The 19829-nt window shown below is 43.5% G+C and overlaps 1 protein-coding gene across 1 annotated transcript in view; it reads right to left on the bottom strand.

Moving 5' to 3' along the window:
* The window catches only part of LOC306934939 (ephrin type-A receptor 6-like), a gene marked incomplete at its 5' end in the record, with an annotated part of 395442 nt that overhangs the window by 203622 nt on the left and 171991 nt on the right, over positions 1-19829 (bottom strand). The window contains 3 exons of the mRNA XM_079517761.1: positions 10470-10785; positions 12055-12306; positions 12597-12713. Coding sequence (XP_079373887.1) covers positions 10470-10785; positions 12055-12306; positions 12597-12713 — 685 coding nt within the window. The remainder of the gene's footprint in view (positions 1-10469; positions 10786-12054; positions 12307-12596; positions 12714-19829) is intronic.

Raw genomic sequence — 19829 nt, 5'->3', positions numbered from 1 at the left:
TGATGTGTTGGTTATGAGTGTGACTAGTCTTTGTTTGATGATCTCTGACTAGGACCAGAAGGAAAACAACTAGCATAAACACAACAGTTTTTACAAAATCTCATTGCTTATACATCTTTCTTTGAGATTTACATTAGACAATTAAAAATCAGATCTTTTCTCCCCGATTCCGATCTTTTGAAAATCATGTGATCGGAGCTGATTTCCGATCTCCCGATCCGATCGGGACCACCCTAGTTAAAATGATTGTGATGCTGTATCAACAAATGTTGCTGGGGACCTCTGGGAAACCTTCCAGGGACTCTGGGTGGTCCCCAAGATGTCGTACGTGTTTCTCACGGGTGCAATCATTCAGAAATATATTTTTGCCAGTTCAATCAAACTTCCGGTTCCAGTGTGCCTCCCATGTGTGTCCATGATGCATGCCGAGTGTGGGCGTGTCCATTTAAGCAGATCGACATTCACATATCTCATGCTTCTATTTCGTGTACTCTACTCCCCCCCAAGCCCCCCGTCTTATATGGTCTTAAAAAATGTATTTCTTTAACACCCATCAGATATTCTATTACATTTTCTCACACACGCATCAGTATAAAGTGTCATTTCGATGCATCACTTTCCAGCCCAAGCTAGCAGGTACAAGGGAACACGGTAGTCTACAAGTTCCTGGGGAAAGTGCCATTAGCTTAGCCCAGCACCTCTCTCCCTCTCCGTCTCTCTCTTCCCTGAGGCTCGAAGGTTCTCTCCGCTAGTTCCTTGCGTGCCATGGTTTTTCTTTAATAACACTGCCAATTTGAAAGCCGCCACGACGAAACAAGGGTTGCATTTCAGGCCTGATAATGGCTACACGACGCCCGAAGGGCCCGAATGAACCCGACCGTGAAGACGTGCTTCTCTGGGACCCATGCATGGAAAGGTGGGAGATAAAGAGGGAAGGAGACACAGAAGAGGATAGAAGATAGGAGTGGAAGTCTATAAGACCCAGATAAATAGTGGGTCCGCCGAGGCACTCTTAAGGCAATCCAGAACGAACCTGCAAGACCGTAAACATTACACTTTATACTGACCCCTCGGGGGTCCCTAAACCCTAACGCCTAAGCCTAACCCATGTCGCGAGACATGGCCAAAGCATTTCCGGGGGTCCCCAGCCAAAAACATTGAGAACCCCTGAGCTAAAGCATTGATTGATTGATTGATTGATTGATTGATTGATTGATTGATTGATTGATTGATTACTTGGACAGCATGGAGGTACTTTAAAGGGAGATATCAGGAAAAGTGAAGAGAAGTAAGATAAGATGTGCAGTAAAAGTAAATGTAAACGTGAACGTGGCAGTTTCACGAGCGTTTCCCATTGTCGCTCTGCCTCCCTATACTGTAGATTAAACTGCGTAGCCGTGCCCTGTGAATCAATGCTGCGGATGTCGCATTAAGCCTATACCGTTTGCTCACAGACAGTCATATGGATTGAACACATGCATGCCACGTTAAGCATCCAATAATGATGCACTGAAACGGATGGAAGGCAGATGGACAGGCAGCGCCCCCTCCTCTGCAGTCCAATCTGCAACAACAATGATCTTCCATTTAACGGGGATAGACTGCAGTGTTCCTCTCCATTATCTGCTTCTTTCAAAAGGTGTAATTTTGCCTTTACGGGTGTCACACATGGGGCCAGCCATCTTCTGCCAGACTGGTCCTTTAGAGATGAACAAAAGGACTGGCTAGACGTGAGGAGCCTGTCCCTGGGCGTCTATTATCTCAACCAAAAGAGCGTGCCTTCAGAAACCGTGTCTGGACGGATCAGAATCAGATCCACAAACCCACCGCCGCTGCCATCTGCTCACTCCCCCAGAGTTGGTGTGTCTGCTATCACGAAGACAGCTCTGGCACACAACAAGTCTTGTGGCAGAAATAGGGAAAAGATAATGACTTGCATACAAAAAATAGATCAATCCAAAAACTAAACTAGAATCCGAGGTATCAATTTTGGCTCTGCTGTGGTTTCACCTCTGGCCCATTGATTGTGGTGCAGATGTACATGCAGCTGTACATGCAGCTGTGGAGGGGGCCCCACATCAAAGGATTTAACATAATCAGCTATACTAGACAAATCCGCAGAGAGGTGTCCTGTAGTCAATCATAGCTGCGGTGTCAAATTAATCGAAACTTGACACTGCAGCATTGATTTCGTATAGCTGGCCTACGGGACACTGCTCCAGTGGATTTGTCTATGAGGACAGCTGGCTCCAGTACAGTACAGTACAGTACAGTACAGTACAGTACGTGCATGGGTTCAATTAATTGATACAGCAATAATCATATCGTATTCCTGCCCGATAATATCGTATCGTACAATAATGATATGGCAGGAACACGGCTTTAACATCAGCATCAGTGTCTCCCCGACAGTTACAATATATTCAAATTGGTTTGGGAACTTAAACATTTCTGACAATATATTTGTCAAAACATCGGCAATCGGTGGTCTAGGACAAAAGTACATTTAGTAGGACGTCATTATTCAAAATCAATGCATATCCCGATATATATTGTATTGTGGCCACTGTATCGTGATACATATCGAGCGTGAGATTGTTGGCAATGCCCAGCCCTAAGTACAGTACAGTACAGTACAGTACAGTACAGTACAGTACAGTACAGTACAGTACAGTACAGTACAGTACAGTACAGTACCATAAGCAAGCAAATTGCAACTGCATGGCTCCAAAATAATTGACAAAAATACTTTCAAATGTTAACATTGATATAAAAACATGAACACTTTTAACACTTGCTATGCATCCCACGTTTAGAACGCATTATGAACACACTATAAAAAATATTATAAGACAATATAATTTTCTCATAAACATTTATAATTATATATATATATATAAGTACTTATAAATAATGATAACCTTTATCATAACACATTAAAAAGCTTATTATACTGACTTATTAATGTCAAGTATTATAACACCTAAAACACTTTGTTTTAAATAGACACTCGTGCTTTCTAGGGTATGATTTGGGGCCCTAAAGATGAATACAAAATTAATATCAACATCCTAATACTGTCCAATAATTAGATGGGGAGGGGGGTGAAATGTTGACAGGCAGTTGCTCCTGTCAAAATATGACTGGGTTTATACTATATGATATATGATTTATGCAAAATATGACTGGTATTATAAGTCATTATAATAATGTTTATAATGTGTTATGATTAAGGTTATAAAGTATTATGATTATTTATGAGCGCTTATAAATATAAGTATACATGGTTATGAGAAGATTATAATGTCTTATAAGTGTGTTATTTTCAATGTGATACCGATAAATAGGAACAAAATGTATTGGTTACGGCTCATCCATGCTATGTTAAGTAAAAGTATCAATACACTGACACCACGGCGCGTAAACAGCGCCTCAAACTGTGACTCCGCCCACCACCGGGGGAAGTTGTGATTTGCGCTCGTTCACTGCAATGCAATTTGCGGCATTTTCAAAACAATATTGAGCAGAGTAGTGATTATCAAATGTATTTGCAATGCCATACGTTGAAAGATCTGTTGCCCGTGGACAAGGCACGCTACATCCGCAAGTTAGATAGCATCGGCATAGATGTTTGTCCGTATGTGATTAAGGATTGGACCAAGTTGCATTGGCAGCCATAGAAAATTCTTACCCCAGGCTAAAACCGGATGTGACGTTTTTGGGCGTTCCTGTCTAGCGTGGTGTCAGTGTATACTGCACTGTAGAAATACTCTCTTACAAGTAAAAGTCTAGGATTCAAAATGTACTTGAGAAAAACGTACAAACAGTAAAAGTAGTCAGAATGTCCCGTTTCAACGGGCAGTGGATTGTGGACAGTGGGAAAACTTTCTCGTTGTATTAGAGTGATCGAAAATAACAGATCTAGCGACACATTGTGAGCTTGTAGATCGGCTATTTTCAAATGGCCGAAATGTATATGGGGCTAGGAAGTGGTTAATGTATGTTGTGTAGGCTAATAATAATCTAAATCTACAAAGTAACTAGTAACTAAAGTTTTCAACAAAATGTAGTGGAGTAAAAGTACAATATTATTTGGATCTGAGATAGTGGACTAAAAGTACAATATAATTTGGATCTGAGAAAGTGGAGTAAAAGTACAATATTTTTTGGATCTGAGATGTAGTGGAGTAGAAGTACTGAATACTACAGTGGTAAGATAATAAAATACCTAATGTAAATGTACTTATAGTTACTTTCCACCAATGCCCAGAACAGGACGTGTGTGCTGTCAGTCTGGCTCAAGGACACTCTAATGGCCGTTCACCGCCTGACGTGGACACTGCGCCTGGCTGACCCTGTGGTTACGGGTCACGGTCCAGACTCAAGTGCCTGTCAGCTGCTTTCCCATTTAGCAAGTCCTTCCTCTCTCTCACTCTCACTCCTGCCGTCCCTTAAAGGGATAAGTCACTTTCAAACATGGTTTGGGGGTCATTTTATAACGTCTGCTCTGGCTTCCGCGTTTCAGCCCATCAGTTTTTTCAAGTTACTTGATTCCATATATATATATATATATATATATATATATATACTGTATATATATATATATATATATAAACCCATTTGTATGGCCACCTCACGCATTAGAATGACAATATCAGTCACGAGAAACAGGGACGTGTCTATTCAAAGAGCCTAAAAGCTTATTCATACTCCAGTTTTAGGTGATAAGCTGGTGGTTAGTAAAACAGAGATGAGTTTGGGTGAGTCGCTTATCATCGCGGCGTGACGTTGTAGTTTTTGGTGGTCACCTTATCACTTAAAATTGGAGTATGAATAGGCCGCGGGGCGGAGGTGGCTCAGGGGTAGAGTGGCTGGATGGTAACCGCAAGGTTGCCTGTTCGAACCCGGGCTCCCTCAGAGTTAGTGTCGAAGTGTCCTTGAGCAAGACACTGAACCCCAAATTGCTCCTGATGTGCTGGCTAGTGCCTTTCTGCCGCCATCGGTGTGTGAATGGGTGAATTGATGCATCTATGTAAAGCGCCTTGGATAAAAGTGCTATATAAATGCACCATTTACCATTTAATTCATTAGCAGAACAACATCAGTCAGCAAAACAAAGGATGTGTGTTTTACATGAGTAGAACATGTTTACAACACTGTGCATGGTGCACACTGAAGTCCAAAAGGAAGGTGTACTTTGCAGGCCAAAGAGTACACTTTTGTGATGTCACTGATCACATGACCCCTAAACAGAAGGGGGTGGGGGGTGCGACTATGTTATCATTATTTCCACACAACAAAAAAAAGGGTGGGATATATTCCTCAGCCTAGTAAGAAAATGTGTGAAAGATTTCACGTAAATTGCATGCTGCGTTCATGATTTGAGGCTTTTGTTCAAAACGGGGCAATCTTGCAAAGTGTGAAAGCCAATTATAGCCAATTAGGATGGAATATGAAATATCGGACAGATCCGACTTGAGCACATGACCATAGAGATACTGTGTAACGATTTGTGAGATTTTTGGACAGAAAGAAGAGGAGTAATATCAAAAAATGTGTTTTACAAAAGTCGGCCTCCTGGTGGCGCTATAAAAGGCAGATGCGGAAAATGCAGGTCAAAGGTTTGTCCTTGGCCTCTAGGGAGTGTGCATGCAACGTATCACGCAGATCGGTGCAGTTTTAGGTAAACAATGTGAAAAGCTGCCTCATGGTGGCGCTATAACAGGCCGTTCTGGAAAATGTGGGGCATCGTTGGCATCCAGGGAGTGTGTGTGCAAAGTTTGGCATTGATCGGGCCAACGGTGCCGGAGATTAGCTGATAACGGACGGACGGAAGGACGGACGGAAGGAAGGACGGACGGACGGAGTGCAAAACATACTCTCTCCCCATGCCTTCGGCCTGGTGGAGACAATAAATAGCGTCATGCTAGCGAGCTAAAATGAAGCCATCCTTGCTCTAGAAAGCGCCAATGTTCCCATCTAGACCACCGGATAATCAGCAAAGACCTCCGAACATTGCGTGTTTTATCCAAACCATGGAGAGCTCCATAGATTTCGAGTTATTCAGCTTTTTAGTCAGCCTGTATAAAAGGGAGGTGAACGGCAGCACGGTTGCGCAATCCGGTCTAGGATCGCTAAAGAAGGAAAGGCCAAGCAAAAAATAAAAAAATAAAGCTTATCAGACGGAATGTTACACCAGAAGCATTTGCCGGTTGGATTCCAACTGGCGGAACCTTCCGTCAGAAGCAGTACATTTGGGGTTCCCAACTTCCCATCCTACATGGGTGTGTGAGGTCCTTTTGGTGCTAGTTGTGCTGAATACAGCATCCTACATGGGTGTGTGAGGTCCTTTTGGTGCTAGTTGTGCTGAATACAGAAGACAGAAGCTACAGCTTTAAGCAACAAGTTTACAATCCTCAAATGGAACATTTTGTTAAGGTATGAATAAAGCCCTGACGGGTGTTGCAGTTACAAGCTGTGAATGATGACAAAAGGAAAACACACCTGCATTCGCCGACAAGCAATGCCGACATAATGTCTTTAACATTTCTCTCTCTTAATTGAAATCCTCTTCCCTCTCTCGCTCCCTCCCTCTCGACTCCATTAACAGGTCTATTGTTTAGAGCGTGCGCGCAAACGCACACAAACACGCACACGCGCACACACACACACACACACAGTGCAGGGTTGACAGTAGCAGCACTGCAAGATTAGAAGAACTCTTGACATCAGTGTGTGTGTCCACGTCTGTGTGTGTGTGTGTGTGTGTGTGTGTGTGTGTGTGTGTGTGTGTATTATATATATATATATATATATACACACGCGTGCGTGCGTGCGTGTGTGTATGCATGTGCGCACATGTCCTGTGTGTTTTCCTGCATGCGAGTATTCGTGTGCAATGTGTATGCACGCAAAAATGATGAACAACTGCATATCTGTACTGTACGTGTGTACATGTGTTGTGTGCGTGCGTGCGTGCGTGCGTGCGTGCGTGCGTGCGTGCGTGCGTGCGTGCGTGCGTGCGTGCGTGCGTGCGTGCGTGCGTGCGCCCTCATGATGTGTGTGGCTTGCATACAATCAAGTGATACACAGAGTGTGAGGCTAGTGTGTGTAGATGTGTTGCATCAGATATCACTTTTGTTCCGTATGTGAATAAAGGATGCTGCGGGGCCACCACCCCACCAGCCCTGCTATCAGCCTCTTCATCTATCTATCCATGTACAGTATGAATGTATGAATGTATGTATGTATCCATGCTGCGGTGCACAGCCATCTATCTATCTCCCGGCTCCGGTTGGCGCGGCTGCTATGTTAAGGAACAGATGAAAGGAAACGATATGATACACAGCCCACACTCCATCTCCTCCCACGACTCGATAAGGGCCTCGTATGAAGAAGACACCAGTGGTGGGGGAAAAAATACTCAAATTCTTCTCTTAAGTAAATGTATGAATAATGCAATGTAGAAATACTCCGTTACAAGTAAAAGTCCAGAATTCAGTGAGTAAGGCCTCACTCAGACCTTAACTGCATTGCTGTATGCTTGTTGGATGAATGTTGTGTAGTGTCATGGCCGCCCCAATGTATTTCCAATGGGAGTCACATGGTTTGACACAACATTTGTGTTGTATGAGGGGGAGGGGCGCAGTCGAAACACAGCCGAAAGCCATACAACAGCTTGTAGTCCAAAATGTGGACTACAAACCATGTGACTTCCATTGGAAATGCATTGGGGCGGCCATGACACTACACAACATTCATCCAACAAGCATACAGCAATGCAGTAAAGGTCTGAGTGAGGCCTTAAAGTGCAAAAGGGTGGGCGTACTTAAAGTACCAAAAGTAAAACTACTCATTATGCAGAATATCCCATTTTGCAAGTGTTCTGCAATACAAAATATCTGATTGTGCACAGGTTAGAGTAAGTGTCTGTGGAGCCTCCCTTTATATGTTGTATTTCTAAACCTCACCTAAATCTATCAGCAGATGAGCGGTGGCTATTTTCACATTTTTGTACGTTTTCAAATATAGAATAGCTGTAGAATATTTTGACAAGCTCACATCGCGACACAATGCGAGCTTTTAGATCTGCTATTTCCAAATGGCAGAAATGAATATACTGTATGGTTGAAGTGGTTTATGTATGTTGTGTAATAATCAAAATCTACAAAGTAACTAGTAACTAAAGTTTTAAAATAAATGTAGTGCAGCAAAAGTAGAACATTTGCACATGAGATGTAGTGGAGTAGAAGTAAAAGTACAGAAATTTGGTAAAAGCAAAACAAAAACCTACCATCGTACTACAGCGTCACACAAAAGCATCACCCGTAGCAGATCTGCAAGAATTTGAGCTTGTAGATCTGCTACTTTTGCTGTTTTTCAATTTGACACCTGAAAAAAAAAACGATATTTTTTCCACCTGACAGAGGGGGAAGGGATTTGGACAGCAAAAAGGAGGAGTGCCTTCGATGTTCTCAGTTTTTTGGTTTTGTTTAGTTTTTCTTCTTCATCTTTCAAAGTCATAGCCAAGCTGCCTTTCCAGATGCATACTCAGTGCTTTTCAAGCAACTTTGCAGTTTAAAGTTTCCATCCAATTTGGAAGACTATCATCTCTTTCATCGCTATGCCAGTGTGCATATTCCCCCCCCCCCCCCCCCCCCCCCCCAATGTCAAGGCTGGCCGACAAAGATTTCTGACCAAATGCCTTGATATCGATATTGTGGAGATAATGATGAAGGTGCTTTCAGAAAACATTGTACATAATGAGATTTTTTGATAAACGCAAATGTTCTTCAAATAGTTTCCCATTTCAATGAGTAACATGTCATTTGAAAGCTTACATCCTGCACTTTCATAATCTGTAAAAGAATATATAGAAAATGACCATGGGCATGGTCTACTCAAACCACTATACTGGGTCACATTAGGGGTGCGTTCGGAAATGCGCCCTGAACGCACTGGTGTGCTCTCTTGTCGTTCGTTTATTCAGTGCACTCGGTGCGTTGTCGTTCGAAAATCCAGTGCACTGCGCAACCGGGTGTGCCGTGTGCCCGCACTGAGCGACCCTACCCTGAAGCTGGGGTTGTCCGGTGTGAATGCGTCACAGCTGTGGTCGTTCGTAAATAAGGCACACTGTGACGTCACCGCCCACCACACTCAACAAACTGACCACATTCCCGGTGTGCATTTCCGAACGCACCCAAAATTTTTAGATATATTTTGTTTTATTTCTCTATCTTCTCTTTGCTTCCCTTGTCCCCCCCTCTTGTTTTCTCAAAACAATGGAGCTACAAAAATAATCACCCACTTCTTTACCCCTGTAAACCAGTGATGTGGCAACAAAAACAGATTCTGATTCAGAAAATTACACCACTTTACTGTAATGCAGCCTTAAAAAAAGAGGGAAAGACATCACGCATATGTATCACAATATTACAATATCCAAAACCCCAGACTGTTATCTAGTCTCATCACAAAATCAACTATTTATATATTCCCCCGAAATATGCGGTGGTTAGAATGGTAATGAGTTTGACACATTGTAGCTCTTTGATGCTAATGCATTAGGCTTGATGTCAACGGATCATACTGGTCTCAATACTTTACTGTCTACAATACTTTATTTTTATTTCATTTTGCGTCTGATTAAATTTTCTCCACAGTTATTAAAATGTCACTGAACTTACCAGAATAACTAGGAAAATGCTGGCTAAACGTCAGTGTGCGAATTTAATTAGGAATTTAATTTGAGAATCAGTCTTTTGTCATGTTCGGCTGGAACCTTTCAAACCAAACAGCGCTTTGAAAAAAATATTTAATTATTTTCAGTCTGACCAATTTTGAAGTCGATTATCTTTGCTCATTTAGCTCTCATAAGTTTCCCTTTGCATGACTTTTCCTAAACATTCGATTAAATGCAATGAGGTTTCCCTAATTCAGTCACTGTACATACATGACAAAACATGTATTCTACAAATAACCGCCATCACATTGAAAATTGCCTCGCCTCAACAATCCTCTCATGAGGACTGATAATGCTATGCTCTCTACCCGCATTCAACCAACTGCAACTCTCGTTTCCATGGCTTAAAGCAATAGAAGCACTATTAGGAAGGAAACATTGAACCCAAATGCAACACATGGGGGCAATATAAAGGTAGCTCCACACATCACCGATGTCGACCACGGAAAGAGTTGGATAGTCTCTGTCAGCTTCTTTGAGTGAAACAAGTGACCAGGTATATGAAAACAAGCCCAAAAGAAGCAACCGGTTTCACGACTTGAGCCTTATCAGCTATTTTCAAAAACAATCTTGAAAGCAAGCCCAAATAAGCAACTACACTTCAGAAGTAACCCCAAACAACAGCAACCCACAACTATGAATATTTACAAGCGACTTTTCAAGAAAACAAGCCCAAAGACACCTAAATATATACTGAATATGCGGTTAAAGGAAAAAAAAGACTCACCGACGCACGAGCCGTCTTGCTCCTCGTAGCCCACGCTGCACACACAACGCCCCAGTGGCACCAGCCAGTCTCCGTCGGCGCCGCAGTACAGTTTGGGCGTGTCGCGCTCCTCGGCGTGGTCCACGCACGCGCCGCGCACCTCCACCAGCGACGACGAGTCCACGCGCGGCACCGTGTCTGGGAAGGACGCCAGGTTGCGGAGCGTGAACGGGCACTTCTTGTAGTAGACTCGCACGGACACCAGCGCGATGCACGCACCAATGTCCTGGAAGGCCAGGTAGAAGCCCTTGTGGCTGATGGGGCCCACCTCACGCACCTGGAAATAAACGGACGGAGGACATTTTCTAGCAATGCAAGTTTGTTTTAGCAGGGTTGATTTTGTCGACTAAAAAAACAACAAAAAACTAGAAAAAGTGCCCTTCTGGGCACAGGTCTCCACCAGGAGGATAGGACTGTGTGAGATGTTTGGCAAAATGTTTAGGATTAATATAAACATGTTTTTGAGGCATTTTGTTCCAAAAATGTGTTTTGCAAAAATCAACCTGTTGGTGGCGCTATAACAGGCCAATGTGAAAAGGGTGGGATATATTCCTCAGCCTAGTAAGAAAATGTGTGAAAGATTTCACGTAAATTGCATGTTGCGTTCATGATTTGAGGCTTTTGTTCAAAACGGGGCAATCTTGCAAACTGTGAAAGCCAATTATAGCCAATTAGGATGGAATATGAAATATCGGACAGATCCGACTTGAGCACATGACCATAGAGATACTGTGTAACGATTTGTGAGAATTTTGGACAGAATCTGGAGGAGTAATATCAACAAATGTGTTTTACAAAAGTCGGCCTCCTGGTGGCGCTATAAAAGGCAGATGCGGAAAATGCAGGTCAAAGGTTTGTCCTTGGCCTCTAGGGAGTGTGCATGCAACGTATCACCCAGATCGGTGCAGTTTTAGGTAAAAAATTTGAGAAGCTGCCTCATGGTGGCGCTATAACAGGCCGTTCTGGAAAATGTGGGGCAGAGGTTCATCGTTGGCATCCAGGGAGTGTGTGTGCAAAGTTTGGCATTGATCGGGCCAACGGTGCCGGAGATTAGCTGATAACGGACGGACGGAAGGACGGACGGAAGGAAGGACGGACGGACGGAGTGCAAAACATACTCTCTCCCCATGCCTTCGGCCTGGTGGAGACAATGACAAAAACTAAATAAAAACTACGAGTACCTTTACCTACGAGTAAATATACTGCCATTAAAACTAGACAAAATGTTAGGGAGGGACTAGTGAACAAGATAACTAAAAGAGAAGTAATTTCATGTTTGGTTGCGCTCTGAAAATAGCAGATATACAAGCCCACAGCTTGTAGATGTAGAGCATGCGGTTCGGCTATTTTCAAGTGTAAAATTAGGCATCAAATCATGACGCATCAAGGCCTGCCAAAATACATTTTTGTTGACAAAATTAATTGTAGATTTAGTCTAGACTAAATACCGAATGATATTTAGTCAACGAAGAGCCTATTCATACTCCAGTTTTAGGTGATAAGGTGACCACCAAAAACTACAACATGATGTCCAGTACATACATACCTCCGTGTTGAGCTTGAGCACGCGGTCGCCCAGGTCCATCTGCGTGAAGCTCTCGTCGGCCGCGATGGTGTCGACCTTGGTGTACTGCGACGGCTTGAACCTGTGCGATCCACCCGGAGGGGGCGGCGGTGAGGCCTCGTCCGCCTCGCGGTAGAACAGGTTGAACGTCTCCTTGCACGTGCCTGACACCCACGGGATGGAGTTGCAGTCGCGCAGCGTGAACTTCAGCTCCACGTAGATCTTCTGCGCCGCCTGCCGGTATAGAGGGTTGTCGCAATTATTGCATAATAATCGTCTAAAATCAATCAAAAGCAATTATTTTAGATAATCCGCAATAGTTTTTTATTGTCATAATCGTGTCCACGTTTTTTTTTCTTCCATTTTTTAACCCATTTTTTGTTCACCCAGTGTCAATTTTCGAATGTAATCCTGGGCGCTACACTTCCTCTGCCAACCCGGGGAGAGCAACGGACTGACCTGATGTTTCCTTCTATCTACCTTCTATCACTATAATTGTGTAATGGTGACAGTGGCGGCCCTACCTGCCGGAAGATCCAGTTGGAGCGCAGCCAGTTGTTCTGGCTAGGCTCCATGACGTGGCACACCTGGAAGGTGTGGATGGGCCGGTTGTGTTCATCCATCTCCGTGATGGCGTCCCACTGTGGAGGAGAAAGAGAGAGAGGAGAGCATAAAGGGTTAACCCACCGGAACAAGAAGAGCCTTGGCGAATGTTCCCACAGAATGACACGTAAACTAAGCGGAAAGTGGTTGAAGCAAAAAAAACGAATGGAAAAAAACAAACATTTGTCTCAATGACTTTTTGTTCGCGCCAGCGATTCTCCATGAGGATATAAGTGGGCTTGCAAAAGAACAAGCAAAACACTAACATTTTATGATACGACACCAAACGCCAGGGCAAAAGAGAGAAAATACCTCACTATTAGTGTTGTAAGACTGGCCAAATGTTGAAACAATGGCTGCTGAAGAAGCAGTAAGACGGTGAAATGGGGAAGCGGGTGCTACACCATCGCACGCACACACGCGCACACACGCACACACCCCCCCCCCCCCCCCCCCCCCCCTCATGGATGCCATCAAGGTCATGTCTCTCCATGGAAAATAGCTTCTCTTTCATCGCCACAAGTCAATACCAAACATTTCTGTTTAGACTCCATTCGTTTAGAGTAGACTAATGCAAGGGGGAATGAACAAGAGGCGGTGGGGGGGTTGTAGAGAGATAGAGGGAGGCAGAGAAATCATTCCACACTGCTGCTGTGTCCTAAACAATTAGCACACAATGTAGAACCATGACATTTATAACAATTCTAAACCCATGTTCCTGCTATGTTCATCAGCCAGTAGAACAAATCACAGAGTGAGGCTTTAACCTTTGCTTTTATGACAGACATATTATCCAGGACCATTTGGGTTTTTATGGATGATGCTTCAATCTGAACATGTATTATATTGCTGGTTTGACACAGGCATTACTCTTTAACCTTATAAAAAAAATACGACTGAAATCAGTCGTGGGGCCTGAGGACTTTAAGAGAAGAGAAGAGAAGAGAAGAGAAGAGAAGAGAAGAGAAGAGACGAGACACAGGGAGGTGTAAGTGTAGGCACGAATTTCCCCCACTGTTAAAATTCTGCCTTGGATGGCAAATCAAATCAGTGTTGTTGACGAATGTTTGTCAGCAAAAATGTAAATGAACTCAAAGGCAGAAATGAAGGGCTCCATCCTTCACACTAGTCCAAATGCACCCGGAGGATAAGACCAACCTCTTTCAATAAACAAAACAGTCAGAAATACATATTCAATCTCCTCGCACTCCCTGCCTTTTATACACTCCACAGCTCCAGGGGGGGTTCGGCCTACACGCACGTAAACTGATTACAACAAGCGGCTGTTTGATATTAAAACAAGACTTATTGCAAGCGACTGTAAGGCTTGTGTGTGTAAAGGGCAACACGATAACACGCTCCCACTACACACACACACACAAGAGGAAGAATATCAGCTCTGTGACATATAGGGATCTGCTCTGATATAACCGAGATATTTCCAACATAATGATCGTTGTATCCAGGGGCTTATTCAGTACCAAAAGTATAACTGAGTGATCAGTATACAACTCACAACGAGACGCACTGCGACACGTCGCGTTGTGAGCTTCTAGATATGCCATTTTCAGAGCACAACCAAACTCAAAATGAATTGTTCTTCTAGTTCTACTAGATCTCCTCTCCACTATAGTCCCTCCCTAACAAATTGTTCTAGTTTTTATTTGTTGATTGAAATTGTATATTTAGTCATAGTTTTAGTCATCATCGCTTAGTTTTAATGTTGTTTTTAATTTTGTTTTTGTCAGTGGAACGAGGTAGTCGACGAACCGTTATCGTTACAGTTTTACACGACTAAATCAACACTGCATCCAATAGCTGGTGCCAACCACGCTGGGAAAGACCTCGCTGGTTGAGTGGTTAAACAGAAGTAGCAGGATTTTGGCAGAAGTAACGCTCAAGGAAATGGCGTTAACGCTTTATAAATGTTTTTTTTTATTTATCCCATGATCTTGTAACCCTTTTTTTGTTTTCTCCGTGAGTGAGTGTTGTGATTGGTTGAAAAGTTAAAAAAGCCTTCGGTCGTGACCAGGCTTTTCTCTTGGCAGATGAATAAGGCTGGGAACGAGGCAAGGTGCCAGCAGAGCCATTGAAGGAGAGTTATGACATCTCCGTTCCCTTCATGGTGCCAGTCCAATGGCGGCTCAGTGCGGCTATGGGGAGCCGAAGAGTGACAAACTGGATAACAGGCATACATGGAGAAGACTGGATCATCACCTTGATCTGCATATATGGAACCGGCCAGTAATTCTGTCATTATATATGTTGATCCTTCCCCACCCGTCTTTCCTGTTCTGACATTCCATACATGTATGTTGATCTGACCTCATCAAACCTTGTACACTCAAGACACGCTCCACATATGGCCAGTACAGAATTCATTCCATATGTTGATCTGACCCCCAATGCCAAAGCGCCAGCGCTCGCCCAGCAGTCTGCTGTCTGCCGTCACCCAGGCGGATGCGTGCGCGCTTCTCGCCCTCAGGGCGTCTTAAGGCACCGCTCTCATAACGTATTTAAAATCCAGCTTCACTCTCCAGGGCTGCATGAACAGTGCTCGAGCGCTGTTTTCTGCCCCCTCACTCTGGGTGCCAGTATAGGACAGAGGAGAGTGTTCTCTCCCAGGAGACAGAAAGGCCAGTGTTTCTCTTTGCAGTGTGGATGTTTTGCTGAATTGGCACTATAGTATATATACAGTCCATACAGTACATATATATATATAGGTACCAATACCATATATCACCATATATATTATATATGGTGATGCAAAGTAAGTTATATTGAGGTATTGGTACCTTACTGGAGTATTTCCAATTTCCAATATGTTTGACTTCTGCTCCACTACATCTCTGAGCCACACTTCTACTCCACTACAATTGTTTGAAAACTTTAGTTTAGTTACTTGTAGATAGCATTATGATTTCAAAACATGCATTAAAGTATGTTGTTTTGTGTTTGTTTTTTTTGGCACAAAGAGGCCCATACGTTTCCCCAGTAACGTCAAAACTCCAAAAGCCACGTTCTTTGCCATTAAACACTCACTCACCTCCAATGCCCTCTTCTTTAAGCTGGTTTCGTATTTTTCTGTGACGCAGTTACATTATTTTCTTTTCAGGAGTGTGTAGCGTTCCACTCATGAGCCTGTCAAAGTGTCAAAGCTCGCGCTCTTGAAGTGTAACTGGCTACTCTGTGTCGCTTGTCAAAAAGGAAAGATCTGCAAACTCACAATGCGTTGCGACGCGACGCGTTGTGAGCTTGTAGATATGTTGTTTTGTAACATGACACCCTGCATGGTGAACTTTGACTTGGAGCCAACCAATAGGAAAGAACAACCTCTGTGCGAATATGTCACTTGGGATTTGTAGTTTTCTTCAGTTTCCTAGAGATTCCAGGAGATACATATAGGGCTGTAGGCCACCGCTGGTGGCAGCGGTGGCCGAACGGATAGCGGCGCGGTCTAGATACCGGAAGGTTCCCAGTTCGAACCAGCCGTCCGACACGTTAAAATTACCACCGCTGAAATGCCCTTGAACAAGGCATCAACCACTACGATGAAATGTGTTCTATGAGCAGGGCCTGGCTGGAAACAAGTTCTTGAGCTTAGCCCAGATACCCTGGGTAAATATAGATTTCATTTCATTTCATTTCATTTCATTTCATTACTATAAGCTATCGATAAGCTTAGCTAGTTATTTATGATCAACTAAAATGACTTGTGTCATGTGTGCATGTCTGTTTTGTTTGAATTAGACATTTGAGCAGGCCCCATATTAGATATATCTGGCAGATGCCAGAAAGGCTGGGCAGTCATTAGCCTGGTTAATAAACCAGACCGAATCAGCCGTTGGCAAAAAAAAATTGCCTGCCAGCGGATTAGGGTCTGGCGAGGCTCAGCCTCTTTCCTACAACCGAGAACAGGTCGGGCCAATCGGGACACGGTATGCAGCGGAAGTGGCGGAAGTGTTGCGTGTAAGATAACTACGTCACGCGGTGCGGCTGTGTTTACTAGTCCCCACCCAATGATCATTTCAGCGGGAATACATTTTCGGGAACACAACGCTGCGATTGGTCAAAAAACGTTAACTTCCGGGGGGGTTTCGATAGCTTCTCTGCCTTAGGTTGTGACCAGGCTCTTCTTTTTCGCAGTTAAATGAGCCTGGGACCGAGGCTAAGTGTAGCCAGCCCAGACTAATATACTGCGACAGTGTTGTGTGATATTAGTATGGCTTATTAGCCAGGCTAGGGCAGTCATGGGGCCGGGCCGAGCCAAAACAATAAAATGTAATAAAAAAAAAGACATAGTAGCGTCTTTGGGGTGAAGACCACAAATACCAGGGCTGATTTTCTGTGCCAGTCCTGCTCTCTCATATACTAATTATACTATAATTATTATAGCCTATACTAGAGCGGTGCCAGTTGGGCACTGGCCTACTTGGAACGATGCAAGTAGCACAGGGTGAAAGTAGGCAAAAACAGGCATTAATGCCCTGATTGCGGGATGTCATCGGACCTCTGTGGACATTTACTGGAAAAACAATTGAATGCCCCACCCATGCAGTTATTATGGATGTGTCCCTCTTATTCCCATGAATGAAATTCTTTGTCAGGCATGCCCAAATATGGAATATGTATGCAGATGCAGAACATAATTGTGATGTCAGAACAGGCCAGCTCCATATATGGAGATATAGGGGTGATGTAACAATCACTTTGCAGTTTGAAAGAGGATAATTCAATTAAAGGGCCACTTCACCCCTTTTGCAACCGGATCTTATTTTAATGATATTTGGGAGACAAGAAACACTTTCCAGTCTTTAATGCCAAGTTCACTTTTTTTTTACTTTGCTTATTTGCATGACTAACACAGATTTTATTCATAAATACAATATCAATACGTTCTACTTTCTGTAAATAAATAAATCCATGTGGCAACTTTACATTTAAAGCAGACCATTATTTGTTCACTCAAACTGAACACTTTTGGGGAAAATTAACTGTGTCAAAATACCACCACCTTCAGTTACCTAGATCTGCCATTTTCAACTGTGCTAATAATTTGGGAAATTAGCTTAATTTGTGTCACTGGCTGTCATTATCATCAGCTAATGTTTACAGATCCGACCTCATCCCATGCATTTACCTTCAGTGATACATGCAGACAAAATTAATTCATTGAATGTCAGTCTCCAGGTTTTCTTCAGAAAATGGTAAATGGTAAATGGTGCATTTATATAGCGCCTTTATCCAAGGCGCTTTACATAGATTGTGCATTACATTCACCCATTCACACACACATTCATACACCGATTGCGGCGGAAGCCATGCAAGGTACCAACCAGCACATCGGGAGCAATTTGGGGTTCAGTGTCTTGCCCAAGGACACTTCAACATGTAGACAGGAGGAGCCGGGATTCGAACCGCCGACCCATGGATCATTGGACGACCTGCTCTACCTCCTGAGCCACAGTCAACCCAGAATACATATGACACTTATTTATACGACACACTATGGCACATTAGGCCAACACAGTCAATGAGCATGCATGCAATATAAGAAGACAACTGTTATGGATTAAAAACAACTTTTATTAGAACCACAAGGTAAAAACAACAGTCAGAAATAATCGCCTTTCCTCAGCCAACATTAGTTGATCTGCTCATCCTTACAGCATAACATGTCATCCTTACGGCGACATGTCACAGCTAGGGAGCCTCTGGTTCTGGTTCCACGTGGTGTTGTGCAGTGATGCCTTCAATGCCATGAACACACAATAATGTTGTTGAAAGTTATGTTCCAAGCCATACGATACGACGTTTCTTTGATAACTCCGACATCTCATGTCCTTGGTTTTGCTTCGACTTTGCATTGCATCCGACACAACGCTGGACTGGCGTATGGTCGCGTACAATATCTAAACAGAGAGTGTTAGGTGCGATTCATACTCCTATTTTAGAACCGAATAAAAGTTGGTTCGGCTCTGTAAAGCCTACAATGTCGGCTCTTCGTTGCTACTGAAAATTTCTGACGAGCCGAAATCATTTGGGCACTACAGCGGTAAAATAGGAGTATGAATCGGCCCTTAGGAGGGAGGAGTAGGACAGACGCTCTTCTCCCTCCTGGTGAGGGCTCCTCATTGGCAGGTGAGTCACTAGAGGATACAACAGCAGTGACGACACACGCATGTGTGTGGGGAGGATTTCATTGGCATGTATGACATAACACGAGCCCCACATCAGACATATCTGCAAACACTTATTTTTTCCACCTCAGAAACATCTCAAAACTCCACCCAACACTCACGCTAGCTGACTCAGAAACACCTTCGTCTCCTCCAGGCTGGACTACTGTAATGCACTTCTCATCAGGATCCCTAGCAAGAGCCTTCAAAGGCCATTCCATTATTATTATTATTATTATTAACATGATGGGGAAAGCAAAAAAAGCTCACACTTGTACACTAGCTTGTAGATCTGCTTTTTTTTTTTTAAACATTTGGTGCAAATCTTTTAATATATACTATTTCACAGCAAACCAAACTATTTTTCTTGCTTCTGAGATTACATTAGTTCCATTGGAACACATGCAGGTTCTTTTGTCCCGGTCTTGCAGGGTGGATGTTGCTGACATGGCAGTACAGTACACTGTACAGTCCATACTGTAGCCTGCATATACAGTTCAATTTGGTCACAATATTATGGTTCCACAGTCTCTCAGCACATTTTTTTTTCCACATTTAGTGAAGCGCTGTCTGAGTTGCACTGTGTTGGCACAGCCTGCCGGCCTCTACGGACAGCCAAGTGTGTGTGTGTGTGTGTGTGTGTGTGTGTGTGTGTGTGCGTGCGTGCGTGCGCGCGTGCGTGCGTGCGTGCATGCGTGCGTGCACAACCTGACCTTCACTGGTACAGTGGGTTTAAAAGGGGGTGCCAAGACACCACACACACACACACACACACACACACACACACACACACACACACACACACACACACACACACACACACCAACAACAGTTGTCCCATCCACACACTATTGTAATTAACAGCCTTGAAACAAACAGGGGAGGGAGGGGGGAGGGAGAGAGAGAGAGAGAGAGAGAGTTAATTTCCTATAGCATTTTGTCTGATAAGCCGGCACTTTTAATAAGTGGTTTTAC

The sequence above is a fragment of the Electrona antarctica genome (assembly GCF_951216825.1).
Source record: "Electrona antarctica genome assembly, chromosome: 13".
Lineage (NCBI taxonomy): Eukaryota > Metazoa > Chordata > Actinopteri > Myctophiformes > Myctophidae > Electrona > Electrona antarctica.
The sequence above is the reverse complement of the archived record's forward strand: the minus strand, read 5'-3'. Positions and strand labels throughout refer to the sequence as shown.